Consider the following 23,626-nt stretch of genomic DNA (forward strand, 5'->3'; position numbering starts at 1 on the left):
TGATACCCGCTGGATCCATTGTGAGGCCGAGTCTACTGTAACGCCGGGGAGTGACACCACAACAGAAGGTAGGATCCAATATGCAGGTTTATTCTTTAGTCAGGCAAGCAGTGGTCAATACAGGAATGAACAGGTATGTTTGGGCAAATCCAGAGTCGAAGTCAATAAACAGGCAATAGGTCGTAAGGCAGGTGGCTAAACAGGATGACAAGGATAAACAGGGCTAAGAACCAAAACACGGGAAACCAAGACCAGGATAACGCGTTGTAATGTCACCAAACAGTAAACAAGACTCGGCAATGTGAATGAGTGTGTGTGCTGCTTAAATACTGTGTGTAATCAGTCTCTGTAACAGGTTTCAGCTGGTGATGTAATCAGGAAGATGAGTGACCAGGCGTGCGTGATTGGGAGAAGTGCATGTATGAAAATGTAGTCTTGGGGAATGCGGAAGTGAAGTGAATGATGATAGAGGAAACCAGCGATCTCCAGTGAATGATCGCTGGTTATCGTAACATTAACTAATGAATATATAAAAAACTAATCAATTTAAACAACAACTCATTTTTTTTACAATTTTTTGGAGAGTGAATTTTTTTTTCATTCCTCTGATCATTTGTTGTTCTTTTGTCTTTCTTTTTGAAAAAATAATTTCAGTGGAACACAGCGAACTGCCTAGAGAGCCCAGCTGGATCTTGAACTGAAGTCAGTACATTCAGTTCCCCTTCAAATGAACTACTACGTGTGTCTGTATAAACAGACTTTAGGAGTGCCAGTGAAATGCCAATTGAATTGGTGGAGCTTAGCTCCACAGCTGAAACTGATGAGCCAATTAGGGCTAAATCAGTCGGCTGTAAGAGATAGCTCGTCAGAATTGTTTCTTCAGACCAGATCTAAGACCTGAAGAACCCTTTCTGCGAGCTGACTTCCGAACGAAGAAAGCATTCCTTTTACCAGTGTGAGGGAAGACGTTATAGCGGCGGTCGAGCTGGGTTTCCCGTCCCTTGGCGTTTCGCTGGTGTTCCAAAGAGCAGTTTCAACTAGAGCAGAAATCCCTAATAGAGCACAAGGTCGTGCAGCGCATCTTTTTAAAGATGTCGTTTCGACCATGTGTTTCTGAATGCGGTGGTTTCCTTGCCCCGGATGACAGGTACGAGTATTGCGTCTCATGCTTGGGGGTCCAACATGTTGATGCGGTGCTTGCGGACAGTTCTTGCCCGCACTGTGATGGCTTGACTGTTGCGCAACTGAGGTCGCGGCGAGCTCTTTTATTAGGGCAAGTCACCCCTGCTGCTCCCTGCCTATCGGTTAGCACTCGGGCAGGCCTGAGGGTTACAGTGGTGCATAATCCGTCGTCTTCGGGCCCGCGGACACCTCGCTCATCATCAGTGCGCTCTGTTTCTGCTTCGAGTGTGAGCGCTGGTCCATCCTCTGGGCTGGCCACGTTCTCATTAGATGACACCAGGGACGTGATGTCCATCGAAGCATCGGAGGGCAGGTTGACATGCTCCGATGAAGATCCGGACCCGCTGCCACCCTCCGGGGTTGGCAGCGAGGTTTCGGACTTGGAGTTGGACATGTAAGCCATGTTATCCCGGGCTGCTTCGGCCATGGGACTGGAGATGGCTTGTCCCCCAGAACCGCGGTCGGACTGCTTAGACCGGTGCTACGTGAGGGTGAAGAAAAAGGCGAAGTCTTCTAGACCCCCGTCCTCTTCTTCCCGGAGGTACACAGAGAGCTCACGCAGGCATGGAGGGCACCTTTTTCTGCCCGGACCTCGAGTGCTTGCGCTTTCAACTCTCTCCATGATGGAGCTGCCAGGAGTTATGAGGCGATTCCCCAGGTGGAGCGCGCTATCGCGGTCAATCTTTGTCCGCAGAGCCACTCTACTTGGAGAGGTCCACCCAAACTCCCGTCCAAGGCGTGCAGGTTTTCTGAGTCCCTCACGGCCAGAGCCTACACCGCTGTTTTCACCAAGCTCGCGAAGGGTGCCCTAGCGCCAATGCATACTCAACTATCTTGAAGACAGGAAGATAATGAATTCACTAGATGCTAATGCTTAATAAATTATTTATAGTGTGTAGTTATTATAAAGTGTTAACGGTTTTTTATTTTATTTTGAGTTTGTATTTTAGATTAATGGGCTAAATGCTGAATTACCATTAAGTAATATGTAAATGCTATTAGGTCATGTTGTATACATATGGATATGTCATTACTGTGTAATACCTGAGATGTTATGTTCTGAGGACTTATTGTTTGAGTACAGATTGTGATACAGAATAAAATATTTATTTTTATCTAACAATAAACTATGTGCTCCATATATATATATATATATATATATATATATATATATATATATATATATATATATATATATATATATATATATATTAGGGATATAACGGTATCAGAATTTCACGGTATGGTGATACCTCGTTATGAATGGCATGGTACGGTACTTATTGAATAATTTACAGGAAAACAAAACTAATGAAAAGACTCGAAAAAGGTGCCAACAGTACTTATTTACCTTAGCACTAAACATATCAATGACAATCAAATTAGCCATCTATCTGAAAGTTTTGAAACAGGAACTTCAATTTTTCAATTTTAATAACAAAAAACTATAAAACCATGTAAAACAAATTAAGTTTCAATTTACTATTGTTGAAAACTCATCACATTAAACATTTAATCACTCACTCACTTAGATAGAGATGGGTTTTTTAAGGAAAATTATCAAATAAATATAATCTGGCAAAAGCTGGGATCTTTGGGCATTTACAATGTCCCCTGCAACAGAAAAAAAAAACTCTCAATAGGGACTGAGGTTTCTGGGACAGAGAGATATGATTTAGCCAAGGTTGACTGCTGTGGGTAACGTTGTGCATTGTCTTTCCACCACGTGGAAAACCAGAGCACCCAGAGGAAACCAACCAAGCGGCAACCTCCCGCTCTCCCTCAGGAAGCCAATACGGAAGTAACTAAAACTGCAATTCATCCGAAATTCCGCTAGTCCTGGCCGCTCCTGGCTCCAAAATAGAGCAAATTTCAGATTAGCTGCTGAACTCTGCATATTTATCTATTTCTGTGTTATTTTATGTGGCTTTACACAGTCAACTGCCTTTTGGATTTGTTTCCTACAATTATTAGATGGCATGGCATGCTGAGTGCACTTAATTGTGCTCACAAACATTCACGTGGCCTCCGTTTCCCATGTAAGTAAAGTTATATACTTATTTACCATCTAAATACATGTATTTGTTTTATTTAAGATCATTTATTATTTATATTTATAGTTAGAGCTGTAATGCACTCCAGAATCTGACGAATTGATTAGCTGTAGGCTCTAGATCAGTCATCTGAAGCGTTGTCATACAGTGTTATGCTGGATTTTATCAATAGTCTTACATTATCTAACACAGACTATATCTGAAGTGTTTGGAAGTAATTCGCGTTTTCCTCCTGTTGAAAAACGTCATAAGAAAAGTGTTTAGTGGCTCAATGTATTACGGCAGTGTTTTTAAAAGTCTAAACTCTTTATTGATATAGTATACAACCAAGCACAAGTGGTCAGAATACAAACGAGTCACAGGTGATAAAGTATTAAGCGTTCTTCCAAAGTAAAGTGTGTCTGAGCCAGGTCCAAGCATACTGTCAGCAGGTGTCTAGCTCTGCTCACTCTCCGCCTCTTTGCCCTTGTTTGGTATCCCACCGTGGGTGACGCTCGAACAAAATGGCGACGGTTGGCCGCGCCTACTTGTGGCTTCTTTTGCGCTCTTTAGAAACCTATGGGTGACGTCACGGATACTACGTCCATATATTTTACAGTCTATGAAACCAACATGAACGCAGGGAGAACATGCAAACTCCACACAGAAGTGACAACTGTCCCAGCCGAGGCTCGAACCAGTGACCTTCTTACTGTGAGGCGACAGATATTTCTAAACATAATAGTTTTAATAATTGATTTCTAAAAAACGATTTTTTTTAATCTTTGCCATGATGACAGTACATGATATTTTACTAGATATTTTTCAGGACACTTCTATACAGCTTAAAGTGACATTAAAAGGCTTAACTAGGTCAATTAGGTTAATTAGACAGGTTAGGTTAATTAGGCGAGTAATTGTAAAATGATGGTTTGTTCTGTACACTATAGAAAAAAAGTAGCTTAAAGGGGCTAAGATTTTATTTTATTTTTTTATTATTAAAAACTGCTTTTATTCTAGCCAAAATATAATAAATAAGACTTTCTCCGGGAAAAAAAAAATATATTATTGGGGTTATAAATTTTGCCATTAATTGTATGTATTCATATTATAAAAGGGTTATATTTCACACATATTGATTTTATCTTGTTGATTGTGTGGACTAAGAGGAAGATAATTGTTATCGTCAAGTAATGCTCATCTCAATTTGTGTTGACAGCAAATATAAAATGGGTTAAATTGTATGGCTACAATGTTAAATGAAAATTGGTTTGCGTTTTCAGTTGTACATTGTTATTTTATTGCTTCTCATAATACAAAGATTAAGGGAAATACAAGTGCTTGTGTGTATGCTTTGTTATTTTTTTATGTATTCTTATTATATTATGCTTTGTTGTCTCATTTTTCAGGAAGATTTCAGGAAGGACAAAGCATAGTGTGTACTGAAGTCTCCTGATATCAGGTTACAAATGATTTACCCAAACCCCATAGTGCTGGGTGCATTATAATGAAAGTGTCTATCTACCCCACCATCTGTGGACCAGACAGCTTTTAGGCTTTTCTAATTATCCCATGCATACATTCTTAAAGCCCTTAACTAAAGCAGGGGGCTTCATCAAGAAGTCACAGCAAGGGTTGAGATGCCACAAGGTGATAATGTTCATTTATTGGTTGACTTTGATCAGTAAATTTATTTGCCTTAAGGCCTGATTAGAATCAAATGCATCTCTGCAGAGAAATGTAATAGCCTGGCTTTGAAGGTGAACCTTTGAAGACATCCTTGTTTTACAACGATGTTTAAACATGGACATGGCCACAATTATCTACCACTCTTTATATCCTGCTGCGGTCACCATAAAGCAAAAAAGGTGTTTAAAATGTACATGGTTTTTCAGAGTAATTAACACTCAAGGTAATGACGTCCTTCATAGTCTTTGCTTGTACCTGAGTTAATGTAGTTGTCAAGGATAATTAATTCATATAGGGGCACTGGAAATCAAATTTAATGAACAGCTAGACAATTTAAATAGAAACTGGGATGAGAGAAGATAATAGGGAAATTATATGATTAAAATAGGGGGGGGGGGGGGGTCATGTTTAAGAATCCAGTTTGAGATGACTTGATCTTTGTGACATGTTTTTTTTTCCCCTGCTGGATTTAGCCATAGCAAGATGAGTACATGTCAGGTAAGGGAAGGCTATTAATTAAATCAAATCAAAATCAGGCCTTTATTTGTCACATACACTTTTGTATAGTGAAATTGAACCCGACCGGGGCCGTCTGGCTGGATGAAAGAAAAGAGTCGAAAAACAGTAGGAAAATACTTCAACTTTAATTCAATATATGCCAATTTCCCAGATATTTAATGTCCATCACTCGTCTCCCGATCTGGCCAAATCTTGTTGCAGAGCCGCTAATTTCACCTCAATGTTTTCCACAATGTTTGCGGTCTAGGACCAGGTCTGATTTGCGACCCTACCCATATGCGTTTCAATCAAACTGGCCAGACTGGTGGGATTTTGCGCAGCACTGACCGCTTTCATCAGTCATCGATACCCCAGGGCCCCGCATAAGCCCGTCAGCAGAAACCCTGTTATCAAAGTTCCGAATAGGTAAATATCTTTAATATCCTCCAGAGAAAGAGCAGCCAGGCACAGGACGCGCCACTTCTCCCACTCGTCCATCACGCATCCAGCTGCAAACGTCCCCAAAAGACAAGTGGGCTCTCTCAAGCCCAAATTTCTTGTCTTTTCTTGTATTTCTTGTCGAGAAGATGGTGTCAATTGCATTCAGAGACCAGTTAATCATATCCATAATTCCTTATTCGTTTGGATACCAGGGCACGGAGAGCCTTAGAGATAGAAAAAGGGTGCTTTCACATCTGTAGTTCGCTTCATTTGGTCCGGACCAAGGGTAATAAATGATATATTGTTGCATCTTCTGCCGTCTTTGGGTCTTTTTCACACCACACTGCTGGCTTTGGTCCGAACCAGTTGAAACGAACCAAAATGCAGTCATCTGACAAAATCCACATCTCTCATTGGCCAGGTGTTGTTGAACATATTTCCTAAACTGCTTATTGATTGGTCAGAAAATGCCAGAGAACTCCCCCAGGTAAACAAAACCTTTTACTCTGGAGGGACGACTGCGCTAAATGATTGTATCCCTGCTTTAGACAAACTATTATGAAAATGAAGCGTGGACACGGATGAAAAACAGTGTTTAATGCATCGCTCGTCACTTCAGGAGGAGACGTGAATTAATTTAGCTAAACTGCAACATGGTCATCGAGCGGAAATATTACCAATGATCCATCAGGTAATGTTTTCCCCTCTCTCTCTCTGTTGGTAAAGCACTGTCAACAAATATTTTCCTCCATATCCCATAATGCACAGCGCATCGGCCTACGGCAGCTGAATTAGTCCAAAATGCGCAGTACTTTTTGTGGTTGGACCTGTTTTAGTACGGATCATATTCTCACCACAAACGAACCGCTCCAGGGTTTGTTTGAAAGCGTACCGAGACCACCTCTTCAAGCAGGTCTCGGTACGCTTATTTGGTCCGCTTTTGGTGCGCACTCGAGTACGATTGCTGCAGTCTCACCTGCCCAAACGATCCATACCAAAAGGGGAAACGAACTCTAGTGCGATTCAATTGAACTAAATAAGGCAGGTGTGAAAGCACCCTAAGATGAAGACAAGAGGAGCTAGCAAGGGGAGACATGGGACGGACAGGGAGAAAGCGCGACCGTCTTTGCCGAGAGCCAAAGAAAGAAAGGCGCCCAAAGTGTGCCATTAAAAATTCGCTCTCAACATTACTCCTTTCCCATCAGCCTGAACTGGTAAAACAAGGACAATTCAGAATAAAAGAACAATTTACTCATATTAAATCTTAATGTAAGAGAACTACAGATTAGGTTGTATTGATATTGAAATCTAAATGTAACACTAATCACCAACATTGTGAAGCTGCAGGCCTAAAGACTGCATACTCAGGCAGCTCAGACATGCATATCCAGTTCATTTCCTCAGACAGTACCACCTGCTGTTTGAAAGATTGCAATCTTGAATTCAATTACTCATTAATTTGTAACTTAATAACTTACACTATTTCTACAATAAAATATTACGCTGAGATTGAATACATTATCATAGAAAATATTAAACGTTCTAGATTATGATTTAATGCATTAATTCTGTTGTGTTATAATAATTGTATTTGTAAATAGATATTGTTCAGTTAAATAATTTTAGTCATTTATCTTTTTTTATCATTAAGAATACATCACAGTGTTTAGTATTGAGTTGAGGTAAAGAATATTATCTCTTTCGTCACATACAATAAATTAAAGTACACTGAGCAATTTTCTTACAACAATCTTTAATTTTGCATACTTATTCATGAGGTCATCGAGCTGTAAACAATGCAGAGAAATTTATTTATTTATTTTTTACAATTCTTGTTGGGGAGATTTTTCATTTCTCGAGCAAAAAACTGTGGAATTATCTCAAGCATTTGGTGCACTGTATTAGTGTTGGCAGAGACCCCCCTTTTTGAATTGTAATATCCATCTGAGAAAAAAAACACAAGTCACAAGCAAATTAGTTTTGCTTTAAACTAAGAAAGCTCATATTGTAAATTTTATGCAGATTAACTGATATTTTGATTTCCAAATATCTTACTTGTTCTTATTCCCAAACTTTTTAACAATAGTTAAACTGTTGAGGCACTACTGTTGTTGTCTGTGGTAGCACTTTCAGTTAGATAATACAGTAATACGTACAGTAGACCAACATAGAACTAAAATATCTTACAAATAATAATTGGGTTATATATTTGTCAATTTATTTTACCATTTTTACTTTACTTCTTTTTTTCCCTTTTTTTGCCAGAAAACATTGCTAGAAATATGTCCCAGAATGGTACAATAACACAGAAAATAGGAGCAAGCAGTAAAAATCATAAAATAATGCTGTCTTAAGCTTAATGCTGTAATAAGATGCTATATTGATTTATGCCCCAAAACCTGGTAATTTTCATGTGGCACTGTTTAAAAAGACAATGAGCAAGGTTGCCAACCATTTTCAATGAAAAGTAGCTAATGCTTGCCCGAAAAGTAGCTAAATGTTGCCAGATGTGATCACACACTAATTTGCATTTCCGTGACATCATCACATAGTATCTGACAAAAGTAAGCCCGTCATGTCCTTACTCTCTGAGGTGCCGTGTATCATATTATATTATATTAAAACATTACATCCAGATGCACAATAAATAGTTTCTTTTTTTTTAAGCTCCCAGGTTCTTCTGATTGCAATGCCCCAAATTTTCATTGCCAGTCTTAACTCAATTGTGATGAAATGTTTTTTGGTGCAATTTGGAATTTCCCCAACCAATCGTAGAACCTGGGGGACTAGAGTGAGTGCTCTGACTTGACCCCACCCTGGTCCCAATAAATAGGTTCTTATTAACATATTACAATGCATGATAATGTCATTGCATAATCAAAACTCAAAACATAAATAATAACAATAAACTTAGTGCGGCAGAGGGGCAGTGGCTTTAGCTTTAGCCCCCCTGTGCACTGCTTACTATTTTTTACTATTTTTGTGAAATTAACACATTTGTGAAAGTGACAACAATTATAGCACTGCTGGAATTTCTTCTTACCTAAATTAGCAACAATTATACATGTTAAAAAAAAATCACTAAATTAACAGTTATGAAAAAACATCTGAGCTAGCAATTTAGTCTACTGAGTGAACGCTCTTTGAAAAAAAAAAATAATTAGGGTACTATGAAAAGTTGATAAATCTAGCTACAAAATTGCCAAGTTAGCAACACTGACAATAAGTGTGGAAATGCAGGTCTGTGTGTGCATTGAGTCTCCGGGTCTGCAGCTTCACCCTACTCAGATTACAACACAACAAACTCACAGTCACACTGATGTTGCAATGAAAAATAATTTCAGAACAAAGTATTACAAAAATTTGCAAATGCTTTGGTGATGAGTAGATTTAATCACTACTGTTATGTAGCAAAATAATTGTTGTACTTTTTCCCCACTTGTTCAGTTGACATTATTTGGCGAAATTCTTATTTGGGTCGATTGCGGAAAAGAAAACATTGGTGAAACTGGACTTTTTAAATGAAAAGGCTACCTTCACATGACATCTTTTTAAACAAAAAACATAACAGGTGGGCTTATGTCAATAAAACAAGTTATTGTGTCAAGTTATTTAACAAACAAAAAGATTTGCAGCAGGCAGCAGTTAGTTCTCTAACACTAAAATTGAAAAAAATAAAAGAATTTCAATTATTTATTTATTTTAGCCTCACACAGTAATCAGTTTCTCTGACATAAAATATAGCTATAAAAATCAATGAAGCAAAAAGCAAATAAATACCTGTAACACTTAAGGGTCATCTGTTAAACACATCTGGTAACATTTACTTAATCTTTGTTAGCATAAATTAATGTGTGAATTAATACATGGTTTAATTGTAAACAACTTCATTTAGCAATTCACAATCGTTATTAATGTTTTCTTAGTCATATAGTCTGATGAATTTGCTTACATTAACAACTTAATTAGTTTATGTTTACTCACAAACAAACTAATGCATTTGTTAATGGACTAGATGAAATTATAACCCAGGCTCATTCTGGTTATGCAGTTTTTGTTTTCGCGAATCTGCCAGAGGCCGATGTGTATGCTTTTGGAGATCTGAAATAACTCTTCTCGCCTCACGTTCTCACGTGAACCCACCAGAGGCTGCTGTTGACTAACTCACTGACTTGTTCGATACGCAAATACTGCCATCCTGTGTTTAAGAGGAAAAAAATACTACTTCTGCATGCAATGTGAAGACTGAATTCTGTTTCGTTGTGAATTATTTCCCACCATGGGTTTATTTTTCGCAATACCATATTGACTGAAATATGCTGAGATATCTGTGCAGGATTAATTTATTTTAACTTTTAGAAATAAGTTATTTTCAAATAATAATAAAATAATTATAAGTTCATAAAGGATTTGGTAAAAATTTAGGTCACAACTACTGTCTGTCTATTATTGAGATTTTAACTGTTTCTTAGAGGTTATAAAGAATAATCTTATTCTGCATCCTTAATCCTACCAAAAATCTAATCCCAAATTTTACCTCACCAACTATTAATAAACAGCAATTAGTAGTTTAGCAGTAGTGTTAGTTGATGATTGGTTAATACCATGAATTGACCTAAACTAAAGTGTTACCAAAAATGTATTGATGTCTAAATGTAGTTATCTTTGTTAAATCTTTTTAAAATTAAGAATGGTTTTATTGCACTAACCATAGTTAAGTTATGTGAGGTGCTTTTGTAGTAAAACCATAGCATTCACAAAATGACCTATATATTTACTATAGCATTTAAACTAAAACCATAGTATCTTCACAATGAACCATTGTTTTACTATGGCATTTGACGTAAAACCATAGTAACTACAAGATGTACAATGGCTTTACTAAGGCAAATTAAGTAAAACCAAAGTAATACAAAATAAAATATACTTTTACTGTGGCATTCAAAATAAAACCACAGTACTGTAATTTCTACAAAATGAACCATGTTTTTAATATGCCATTTAATTAAAACCATGGCAACTACAAAATGAATCAAGGGGTTACTACGACATTTGAAGTAAAATGGTACATTGTTTTAGTATGGAGCTGTTTTTCTAAGTTAATTAGTTTTTTATGCAAATATTTGGTTGAAAATATTTTTACCACTGCAGTGGTAAAATTTTAGGTGATTTTTCTGAATAATACTGGAAGTATTTTTCAGACTGGAAGACTTTTTACACACAGTTTAAATTTTATTTAAATTCTCTTCTCTTGCATTCTCTTCTTTTTTTATTTTTGGTGGACAATATTGCCTAACTTAATACAAGTTAAATTTAATACAATCTGTGGTGACACTTTACTTGAAGGGGTGTTCATAAAGCCATTTATAATAACGTTATGAAACATTATGACATTTGTCATTAAGTGAAGTTTATTCATAAACTAATTTCGAGAGGAGCACGTGATTATGATTGAACACGGCTGGTTCTGTATTAGCATGCTTGATCCACCAATCAGGCCATTCCTAACCACTATAAAGAGCCAGGGTTTTCTCACTACAGTCATCTTCGATTTGAAGAATCCCCCCTTCCACCCCTACCTTTTCACCTTTCCCTCCATAGGGCAGCATGGTGGCTCAGTGACTAGCACTGTCGCCTCACAGCAAGAACGTCACCGGTTCTAGTTCCTTAACAGGCCGGTGGTCGTTTCTGTGTGTAGTTTGCATGTTCTTCCCGTGCTTGCGTGGGTTTTCCCCGGGTTCTCCGGTTTCCTCCCACATTCCAAAAACATGTACAACAAGTTAATCGTTAAATTTAAAATTCAATACAGGTAATCTAATAATGCAGCATATCTTTTAATAGCCTTCAATCTTAATCTTTAGCTATTATAAAAAGGGGAGTTGTCGAGATCTACCTGAGCTCGAGGCTCCCCTCTCTACCTCCAAACGGGAGGGAGCCCAGGGCTCAAGAACCTTCGAGCTCAGGGCTCTCTTCCGGGACAGCATGCCAAACTTGCTTATAATCAATCATCAGCTAAGTGTGAACTCTTGAAATAGGAGATTTTATGCATGTTTTTGACAACTGTCATTAAGTGTCATTAGCCCAGTTATGTCATTTTAACTGCAACTAGACATTGTTTGAGAATTCATTGTTATGACAACTCGTAAATAAACATTGTCTTTGACTTGACATTACCAAGACAACAAAACTTCAGTCATAAATCTGGCATAAATCTGAAGAAAATCAGCAGGTTGTAGAATAACTGCACATAGTGATAAAACTTTTCTCATTAACAATCTGAAAAATCTAGAACAGTTTCTTAATCAGTGGCTCATAATGAAACTGCTGGAGGAAATGTATATTAATACATTTATAAATAAAATATCTATGAAACAATGAAATACCTCTTTGTTATTTGCAGTATTGATATAATTACTTTTAGGGATGAAAATGATTTCTTTTTGTCAAATTAGACTACCAACATGTAACAATTAATATTTCCTAACTGTATTTTCATGAATTTTAACAATATTAATATTATTGTAACATAATTGGGCAGTGATGAGACATCCCGTTTTGGATCAAAATACATTTACAAAAGTGATTTCATTAACAGAGAGCATATGAAATGCAAGTAAAGCATGTACTTTAATGTTTTAAATATCATTTTCTAACCATAAAATCTCCAAATATGGATTAATAAAACAAAAATACTTATTAATGTTTTAAAAAGTCATCAGAAATTATATTGTATTAGTGAATAAAAATGGTATTTTAATCTTTTAAACTCTTAATTGAACATCAAATGATTTCTCTTCTATGTACACCATGCCAAAATCGTTTTGCTATATAAACTATTGCTACACTGAATAAGTCTTCTTTAAACCTTGGTAAAAAATGTAAACATTGTTATTACGCTTTAAAATTTAACATTGAATAAGGAACAGATTCTACATTGTGCTTTGCTCATCCTAATTTGTAATAGTATAAAGAATAATAACATACCAGAAATAATAAATTATATTTTAAATACTACAATGAACAACAATAAATCCAAATAAAACACCATAACTGAACTGGTCACATTAATATAAATGCCTCGTTTAGCCAACAGAGGGTGCCATAACTTGAGATTAGAGTTAAACCTTTTGTTTGCCATCAGAAATCCCTTCATTAAAAGTAGATTTAAAAAAATAACCAGCTTTGTTATCTCTTGTGGTCAAGTGTTGCACATTAAATTGCCTGCAGCTTATAAAAAAATCTCAAAAACAACTAAATAATAAAATTTTAAAAATCATACAAAGACATCTTAATGATGTAATAGACATAAAGACCAGCTTTATTTTGTCCCATTACTTTATGACCAAACAAAAGTTTCATCCAGTGCCCCCTGTTGTCCAAAGATTTAGGTGTGTGATTTGTTACTAGTAAATATACAATAAGTATTCAAATAAATTCTTGAAAAGGCAAATGTCAGAAAAAACTGAATACATGTGAATATTTCCTGCAAATAATGTGAACAGTATGTACTAGTTTCACTGTATAAATTACCAACACAAATGGTTACACTTTGCTGATGCTTCCAACATAAAAAGAAAACATTATTTAGAGACTACAACAATACATAAAAGTTATTTGTGAGCTGTTGCTTCCCAATCCATTTGGTAGTGTCTTATTCTAAATTATCTATCTGAAACTGATACAAGACCATATTGTTATAAAAAACTCTTGCATGGTTTATGCTTTTATAATCTGTATAATTATTTGTTCAACTGGAATGCATTTTTACCAATACATAATATAGTTTATTTTGTACAATTTCACAAAATCTAGCTTTACAAAATCTAGTAAAGCAGTCAACAAACAATAAGCTATTACTGAACAATGTGATAAAAATAAGAATGCATATAGATTGTCTTGATTGCCACTATTGCATGATGTTTGATTTTTTGTTTAGATTATTTTTACACTAAAAACAGCACAAGAACAATGTATCTAACAAAAAAGGTTGGATTATTTTAAATGATAAACACATATAACAACTATACTAAAACATTAGGACTGTCTGTATTTTAAGAGATGAATCATAACTGTGTTTAATTTGTTGGGGACAAATTGGGAATTTGATTTTAAAATAACATTAAAAATGACAATAATTGAAATTAATTATGAGAAAAAATCTTAATTTGAATTCTCTTGTAAATAAAGTCATGTATTTTAGGTGGCTTAAGCACTTCACTACTCCATGTAATTTGTGACTATTGAGCATTTGACAAAGCAGAAACTCTGAGATCAGCTCTTTAAAAAAAAATTTTCAAATTGTTATTACGTATGAATCAATATCATTGCTAAATATTAAGAGGTCCTTAGAAAATAACACTTTTTGCTGCTCTACTTTCCTCCATTTACACAAAGTTTTGTTAATTTATGATTAGAAATCTGTAATACAAATTATGTTTTAATAAATGTTGGATAATCATTCTTAGATACATATATTTTAAATATTTAAAACTGTATGCATTCCATTTCATCAAGCAATGTTTTATTCTGATCCATTAGTTGGTTTTTAAGGCATTATATAGGCAGTGACATATTGGTAGCTCAAAATTCATAAGCGTTTTGTTTAAAGGTCTGAGGAACAAAAAAATCTCTGATTAAAGGGAAGAAAAGCTTGCTCGGTTGTATCCATTTGCCAGATCATAAGAGCCTGGAGGTGTGGAGCAGTCTGTAAGGAAATTTGAAAATGTAAGTGCACATGGTGAGCTCTGTTCAACAGGCATGCTGCTAGAAAGGTCTGTGTGACTATAAAGATTTAGCTGTGCAGGTACTGTGCGCATGTCTGCTGACTTCTTGGAGGTGCTGCTACAAGTTCCCCAGGGTTCTGTGTACAAAAAACCACCGGTTAAAAAATGGTGGGAGTCAAATGGCTCAGGGCCCATGGTCACCTCCTGCTGAATCCTGATTGGTGTGGTGTTAAATAAATCCTGCTCTGAGACCATGTTGCTGTAATCAGGTCCAAGGAGCTCCAAAAACTCTGCTGCTTCTGGAGTCCCTCGCTCCAGGTCTTTGAGAGACATGCCAGAAGTAGATGTAACTCTGGAGCTGTTGGCCGGCTCTGTGAAGAAGGATGGAGGAAGGTTTCGATGCCGCAGCGGGGGCTTCTTGGCCCTCTCTCCTCGTACATCCTTCGCTGGGTTGAAGAGGGCAGCCAGACTCTTGCTTTGCAGGTTGGCCTGTATTCCATCCTTCTTAGGTGTTGTTTTGCTGGACAGGTTGCTTGTTGAGGTCTGGGGCAAACTTTGCCTCTTGCAAGGCTCTTGAACTTGAGCGGCTCCAGGTGATATGATCCCCGTGCATCTCTTTATCTGCTTCTGCAGATACTTGCGGTGATTGACCTTCCTCTTGGACTTAACAGGTTTGTCCAGCGCAAGTTTGATGTTGCTGGAAGCCGAGTCAATGAAGCTAAGCAGGTCCCTAGTGGTCTCCCTAAAATCCCCCTCACAACCTTCCTCACTCAGAAGACCCCCTTCCAGATGATTTTCCACCTCGTAATCCATGACCGAGCCAGGAAAACAGAAGTTTAAGAACTGTGAGTTCATGATGGCAGCCTTAACAGCCATCTCTTTTTCTGGCAAAAGCGCAACACCTTCACATTGATTTTATGCAATTATCTTCAAGAGACCCTGAAGCATATTGTATCTGCATTTCGAGTGTAGATTTGTTAAACGTTGGTCCTGTGCAGGACACCCTTACAGTTCCTCTGCACTCTGCCGAAAGCTGGAATTTAGGGGAAGGGAGGAATATTTTAGGGGGAAGGGCCTATGATGTCAGGACATCAAAGGGGAGGGGCAGAGGGACTCTGGGACTTAACTCTTTGCTCACGCCTGACCACCTGCAAATAAGAGAGATTTGTCTGAGGCATCCCACAGAGTAAAACAACAATACCCTTGAGTTCATCTGTCCTGGTCTTCTTGTGCATTTCTATGCTATTATACAAATTGTATAATATGAAATCTCAGAGGACAGCTACACTGAACTGTCCCAAAATAACTGTCCCATAAAATAATTTAAATTAGTATGTATGTTTTCTTTAAGCAACATTTTATTTAATTATCTGTCTTAATGTTAGCCCAATGTCAGATTACATCTTAGATAAAAAGAAATGTTTTTGAGAATTTAGTGTTTAAGTCAGCTTGAAGAGTGTAAACCGCTAACACCATGTGTGATTTAAGCTGTTAGAATCTTTAAAGGATCTTTTAAATAAACAGTACAGTAAACATGTAAAGCAAAACAAAACAAAAAGTGTATTCCAGACGTAAATGAGAGAGTTAATAAAGTGCTTTTTAACGTGTATCATAATGTTTGTACAAACTAAACCAGACCTTTGGGACATGAGCATTAGATCCTGTGCATTGCAGTAACTTGCCATGTTTTGAGACAAGTACTGTTGTTGTTTTTTTTTTTCCCCTACATGTTTCTTCGAACTATCTTAATCTGTTTGCAATGGAAATTCTCTTGCTTCCTACAGCAGTGGGAATTTTAGCCTCTGCCTGACAACTATTATACGCTGCCTTTGACATACAGCCCTACATGGTCTAAATAGCTTCTATTCTTCCTTGGGCAGTGAAAGGGATCTTTGTGCCAGAGATTCATTAAACTGCACCTCACAGCCTCTTCGTAAAATGAGGCTCAATAATGAACAGTCGATTTAACTAGAAAAGCTGCCGGAGCTGTTAAATTAAAGGGGAATAAAGTGCAGTTCAAGCCTAGTGTGCCAGAAGAAATGTTGACCTTAAGAAATCCTGGGTATGAGATAGCCGCTGTAAACAATTTAGCATCTGCAGGAAGTTTCTTGGCTTGCAGTGAATACTGAAAAAGGATCCAGCACTGGGAGTTTTATAGGGGTCCAAACAGATCCTGATTTCAGTGAAAGCACTTAAAGGACGTAGCTCTGGTTTAGGCTTAGAAAGAAAACACTTTATGAGTGTTTATAGAGAGATTACCAGCAGTCAGGCTTATATTAAGCATAATTTTTAATGTTGGATTTATTTAAAACAAATAGTTTGGAATCAACGATTTTCCAGATTATTGCAAAAAGCCTTTTGGAAAAAAATAAATAAAAATTAAATCCATACCCCATCTCTTTTTTGAGTTCAGATAAATAGTAACTAATGTTAGTCAGTTCAGTTGTCCTTCATCTGACCTGAATCTGATTCTGACCAATAAACTGTACTTTCCTATGACGTTAAAATTAGCATCTAGCAGTTCTACCAAAGTTTTTTTTTTTTTTATCACACTCCTTGCTTTTTATATGTTGTCAATTCCCATGACAATGAACAGTTTTTGCCCTACCCTCTTTGCTCTCTCTGAGAGGTTTTCCTGTGAATTTCTTATTTCTTTCCCACCCCATAAATGCATTTTAAGGTGAGGTAGTGAATCATTTGGATGTTGGAAAGGGTGGAAAGAAGGAGAAAGTCGAAGCGCTTTTGAAAGAGGGGGGCCATTGAGAGTGTTATTATCATGTAAATTGTCATGAAGAAAAGAGACAGTGAAACTGATAGCAGTGATCTAATTATCTGTAGCCCGGCTCAATCCCCGGTGCTGAATGGAGGTCCCAGAGAAGCTGCCATGGCCTCACAATAAACTTTTTTTTTTTTTTACCACAATAAAAAACAGCAACAGTGTAAAAACAAGTTTTTTTGTTTGTTTTAACAGGGCTTCACATTAAAGTTAGGCTACTTTAAGCAGCTAATTTAAACCATGTTGATATTTGTTCCCCAACCACAGATTAAAAGTGACCACTGTGATATTTTTATTCTCTTTTGTATTCTTTAATTGGGTTATGAGAAAAGCAAATCTAAAATTTCCATTTTTCCAGCAGGAATTTCCTATAATACTTTAACTTCTGGAGAAGGTCTTTATTTGTTTTATTTCAGATAGAATAAAAGTGCTTTTGATTTTTCAAAATCCATTTTAAGTTCAATATTATTAGCCCCTTTAGGCTATATTTTTTCAATTAACTACAGAACAAACCATTATTATGCAAAAACTTGCCCAATTAAACTATATACGAATTACCAACCTACGTCACACATGATTAGTCCCCGGTTGAAATAGCAAACATGTTGTGTTGTGCGGTAGGATGCCAAATTCGAAAGTCCAAAAATAGAAAACTTAACTTTTACCGTACACCACACGGCTTTAATGACAACGGCAGACGTCTTTGGCTAAAAGGAAGCTGAATAAAATGACAACCTAATTAGAAATGCTGGACTCTGCAGTTCACATGTTATATCAGGTAAGTTAGTTTTAGTTAGTTATATATTCACACATTAATTCAGTGACAACTTGAGACACACTTCCTATACGGTTCACCACAGCACTTTGAATATTCGGTCTGAAATAACCTGCAATTGTGATTTGAAAACAACATTAACACTTTTTATTTGACCGTGAACAATTTTGTACTTTGATAGTCATTGGCTGTGAATATGATTTCGCTATTTAGAGTTTGCAAATATTAGTTTTATGAAATTATATTATTAAGGAGAAAGTCTGAGTGTGCAAATATAAAACCAACTTTACTTCTATGTGTAAGTTCACATTCCCTGCCGTAGAGGTGTAGTTCGCTGTCAGAATGCAGTTGTTTTGCTTGTTAATGATTACCCAGGCCTTATACAGTTCCGTCTACTTTCCTTGTCTTTGGCTAGGCAGAACCTCGACTTTTAGCTCTACATATTGTTGAATCAAGTAAACATGGAACATTAGTTCTTGCACATGAACAAACAGAACAAAATTGTTGGCATCCAAAGACTTGTAGGCCTTTAACTTCTCTCTTGTTAAAACACTTGAAGCTTCAATGAGATTATATATTTAGGGCTGGATGCTTGGTCATTTCGTGCTATCGCAAATGGACCTGTCAGGCCAACGCCGCTTACTTTAACGTTAATTTTGCAGTATCACTGTGCTTGTCACTGGGTGACAAGCTGTTTTAATACGCTGAAAGCATTATGTAAATAATATATATAATATTCAATCAATATATCTTATTTCCAAGACAACAACAAACTCTGTACCACATCGGATGTCATTCCCTCGCTGTAAATACTAGCGCTCCCATTTTTTTTTTCTGCCACCTTCCTGCGTGCACATCCTGAATGTTTACAAACATGGTAATTTATACTAGTATCTTCTAGTGAAATAATTAGTAAATAGTATGTACTATCATCATGGCAAAGATAAAAGAAATCAGTAATTAGAAATTAGTTACTAAAACTATTGTGTTATTATGTTTTTATTATATTGTATTAGAAATTTGTTAAAAAAATCTTTTCTCCATAAATCAGAAATTGGGGTGGGCATATATATATATATAGTATAAGTCAGAATTATTATCCTTCCTAATTCATTAGCCCCTAAGTTATTATTGATAATTTTTTCCCAAGATTTCTGTTAAACGAAGAGAAGATTTTAACACTATTTTACTAGATTTTTTCAGGACACTTTTATTCAAAAGCTCAAAGGCTATTACAACATTCAAAAGCTTAACTAGGTTAATTAGGTTAACTACATAGACAGGTTAGGGTAATTAGGCAAATTATTGTATAACAATGGTTTGTTCTGTTCACTATCGGGAAAAAATACCTTAAAGGGGCTCATAATTTTGACCTTAAAATGTTTTTTTAACAATTGAAAAATACTTTTATACTAGTCGAAATAAAACAAATAAGACTTTCTCCAGAAGACAAAATATCATCAGACATACTGTGAAAATTTACTTGCTCTGTTAAACATAATTTCGGAAATATTTAAAAAAAGAAAATCAAAAGGGGGTAATAATTCTGACTTCAACTGTGTGTGTATCTGTGTGTGTGTGTGTGTGTGTGTGTGTGTGTGTTTATTATCATGTTTGTGAGAAAGAAAGAAAAGTATTCAGGACAAAACATTTAACATCAAACTCCTGGTCTTTTTCACCCAGCCTTTTCTCTTAAGGAGCCTAATTTTGGCACAGTGACATCACCACACTCATGGCTGATATTTTCTTCTCTCCCCACACAGAGCTTTTGTATGTGCTAGTCATTCACATTTAAGGGCTTGACGCACTAATTCCGGAAACAAGTTTCTATGGCCACATTAAGGAAAGGGATCAAAGAGGACAAGGAATAGAATAGTGACCAAAAAAATGAAAGAATTGCTTAAAAGATGCCAAGAAGATTCCTAAACTCTTGCAAAAGTTGCCAAATGAATCAGTCTATTCTATACTGGCCAGATAATGCATGAGATTAAAAGTAAGTAGATGGCATGATTTTTTGCCTAATGGTTTGTCAAATGATAGTAATGATAATACAAGTTAACATTTTCATTATTGCAAAATTAAAAGTTCTGTTAAAAATTGAATAAATATGTTTGAGATTTACTAAAATTAAGATTAAAATGAAAAAAAAAAAAAAACTAAATTAGATTTCTAAACCCAATAAAGTATCATATGCATGAATGGAAATGAAAATATTTCAGGTCAGATTGCGTGTGAAAAACTAATTATAAAGAAGCAAAAGCAATCAACAAGGTCAAACTAACTTGAGCAAACTCTGCAGGGAGAAAAACAAATGAGACAAGGGAACAACATTCATCTTCCTGCTTTTGATTCACATCCATAAAAAGCTGCTTAAGCAAACGGACACACTACACACTCTGCCCTCAACCAAGAGAATTTACAAACTCAGCACCCACACTTTTTTAACCCCATTTTCCTTGGACTCCCTGCCCCCCACACCCTGTCCATGCTCTTCAGCCCAACAGTGGCTTACACACACATATACCCAGTGATGTGCATGGTGTAAGTATAAGTAACACTACATTCAGTGCTATCATCGCATAAGAAGAAAAGATGTTGAATTAGCATGAATTAGAAAAAAAATACAATAGTGTTGAAAACCCCTGCCAATTACCACTGATGTTTGATTACATTTGAATGTGATATTTATTTGGAGGTTCTTCATAATGGAAACCAAAGATGTTGTGTCACTGTTTTCAACGACTCTGTAAAAAGTGGTTAGTTTGCTTTACCTAAATTGAATAAACCCCTTATAAATTAATTAAACTTTGCACAATTATATATAAAAAATGTTAGTCAACAGTTCCAAGATACAATGCGTTAACTTTTGATTTGGTAAATATATAAAAGTAGTCATTTTCATGTATTAGGTAATGGTATCAAAGAGCATGGAATCACCAAGAGGCGACATTTGGGTGAGAGTGAGATTTGGGAAACAGCCAGTAGATGGTGCGGCGGCCATTTTGGAATGAAAATTCAAATAGAACAACAGCATATTATTAGTCTGTAAAATAAACTATTAAAAGTGCTGGTGATTGTGATAGTAATTGTTGTATTTCTGTCTTTCAGGATGTATCTCAGCTTTAATGTGCCACCATGAAAGCAATAAGATCCAATGGACAGCCGATCGCTTTTACTCCAAAATGGCGGAATCCGGGGCTCTTGCCTGGCACTGCTGTTGCAACGGAACGTTCAATTGAGTGTCGCCTCTTGGTTATTCTAAACTCTATGATGGTATGATATTTATAATTGATAACATCGCAAGTGTTATTAATAACGAAGAGGGAGCTGACATTACAGAACATTATTCTTTTTTTTTAATAAAACCGCTTGGAGGCTTACAGCATTCACTGCATGGTAAAGCCTATTAGAATATACTGTTGGATTTTTTTATTTTTTTAAATTGACGGTACAATAAGTGATTGTCTCTTTAAAAGGCTTTAAATTGATGTTATATGGTCTTTGTCGCCATCTTGTGGTGGTAAAAATGTATTGTCAAATGGCAAAAAAGTTAATGCAGTTAATGTTTATAATATACAAAAAAATTTATATAAAATATTTTTTTATATAAAGTGTCATTTATTAAGCATTGACATTTAACAAACAATAATTTAAAAGTGCTAAAGTAAGTAAATCAGTTAAAAGATTAACTACCAACTTTCCATTCAGAAAAAAATTATATTAGGTTAGAAAACTTGCAGTCGAATTTATTTGCTTTGGAGTAGATAACTGATCTCTGTGACCAAATATTGTCTTTACATTTAGCCTAAACACACAGGAACACACAAGTCTGAAACAGGACAAGACAACATATGATGAAATACAATGACAAACTGGCACAGGACAGCAGACATGAGGAGATTATAAACAGAAGTAAATACACAAACAGTGTACATACAAACACACAAACAGATGAACATAATTAACTAATAATAATAAGTTAACAAGGAGGGTGGGACTAGACAATAGACAGGAGAGCACATGACACAGAGACAACACAAGCCATGCGCTCACAAAAAACAAGATTAGAACACGCAGCTAATGAGATAACTCATTAACTGCGTGTTCATGACAACACAAGCATGCGGTGCATGTAAACACGCACCACGTGCTAAACACAACACCAACAGAAGACTGAACGCAAGACACAAGTACACGATGAATGAAAACACTCACCGTGCACTCACACACGCATGTTTCATCCCAGTGCCGACCAAAACCAAAACCAACTGGACTGAGACGCTGGAAATGAAACACCACGCTGCAGACAGACAAACGTGAACACCCGGAAGGGAGCGCGCACCTGCAAACACGCAAAGACCTTACGCACCCGCAACAAGCGGGGACGCGCACGATCCATGCGCGTTCACAAATAGCGATCATACAGAGACACACAATGACAAAACAAGTGCTCGACCCAAGAAAACTCGAGCCAAGCACAACAGGACAGGACTAGACAGAGCTAGTGTCCAGACTCTGCCACCAAAACGAGAACTTACAAGACCAGAAAGTGGCAAAACCATGACAATGACAGGTTGCTATCAAAAATCACCCCCAAATATTTGACTGAAGATGAGGACTAAACTGAAAATCCATCAAGTTAGACAGTAGCCGCGTCTCCACTACCGCACCTAAAGCAAGCGAGCCAAGGCCAGACGCATTTCCACTGTCACTTCCGGGGCCTAATTGGGCCAAAACAGGGCTTTCTCGGGGCCAGCGGCTGGTCTTTTTCGGCCCGCTGAATACCTTGGGACAAAAAGGGCCAGTTGGGGCTTCAGGGGCGGAGTGAAAGGAGAGACGGACACTAGTTTTCCGATTGCACACGAGTACATGCGCCAAACACATAAACAAATAAATAAATAAGGGAAAAAAAACATCTAGCCTTATAGGCTGGGGTCTTTTTGCTTATAATCGTCCTTTTGTTACCCTTTTAAATATAAGGCTGTTGCATAAACTGTATTATAGTAAAGTTTTAATTTATTAGTGACATTCTTTGCTGCATCCTCCTTAATCTTTCAATAAAGCATAATAATCTTTACTCCATATTAAAGACACAGCAGATAGTAAAGGTTTTTCTCGAGTTTTTGTCAAGTTTTAAAGGTATGTTTGTGCGGGTTTAGATGCCTGCAAGTGTGTGTGAGACCGAGCAAAAAAGCGCTCCCTTCACAGCTCTGTTGATGTCGCAAACAGCTTCTCTCTTTTTTTTTTTTACTTTTTTTATTTTGGAGATAATACACAATATGAATACAGCAAAAAGACATAAAACGCTACAAATTACGTATCCACTTTTGCAGACTCAAAACAATAGTGCCATGTCTTGATAAAATAGTTTAAGTTATATTGAAATAATTTAAAGAATTACAATTATCGGATATAATGAAATCGCATTAAATAAATAAACCAGTATAAATCAAACAAAAGCCAGCTATAGCAATCTAGGTATAAAACATAAATCAAAAAGGTTTTAAAG

The 23,626-nt window shown here is 36.4% G+C and overlaps 2 protein-coding genes across 2 annotated transcripts in view; both read right to left on the bottom strand.

Moving 5' to 3' along the window:
- LOC141377778 (uncharacterized) overlaps nucleotides 1–23,626 on the bottom strand; it is a 369,547-nt gene that overhangs the window by 33,628 nt on the left and 312,293 nt on the right. The gene's annotated exons all lie outside the window — the stretch shown is intronic.
- fam181b (family with sequence similarity 181 member B) lies at nucleotides 13,136–15,601 on the bottom strand. Its single transcript, XM_005157487.6, has one exon. It carries the CDS (start codon nucleotides 15,440–15,442, stop codon nucleotides 14,477–14,479), a length of 966 nt encoding a protein of 321 aa, XP_005157544.2. The 5' UTR covers nucleotides 15,443–15,601; the 3' UTR covers nucleotides 13,136–14,476.

The sequence above is a fragment of the Danio rerio genome, chromosome 15 (assembly GCF_049306965.1).
Source record: "Danio rerio strain Tuebingen ecotype United States chromosome 15, GRCz12tu, whole genome shotgun sequence".
Taxonomy (NCBI): domain Eukaryota; kingdom Metazoa; phylum Chordata; class Actinopteri; order Cypriniformes; family Danionidae; genus Danio; species Danio rerio.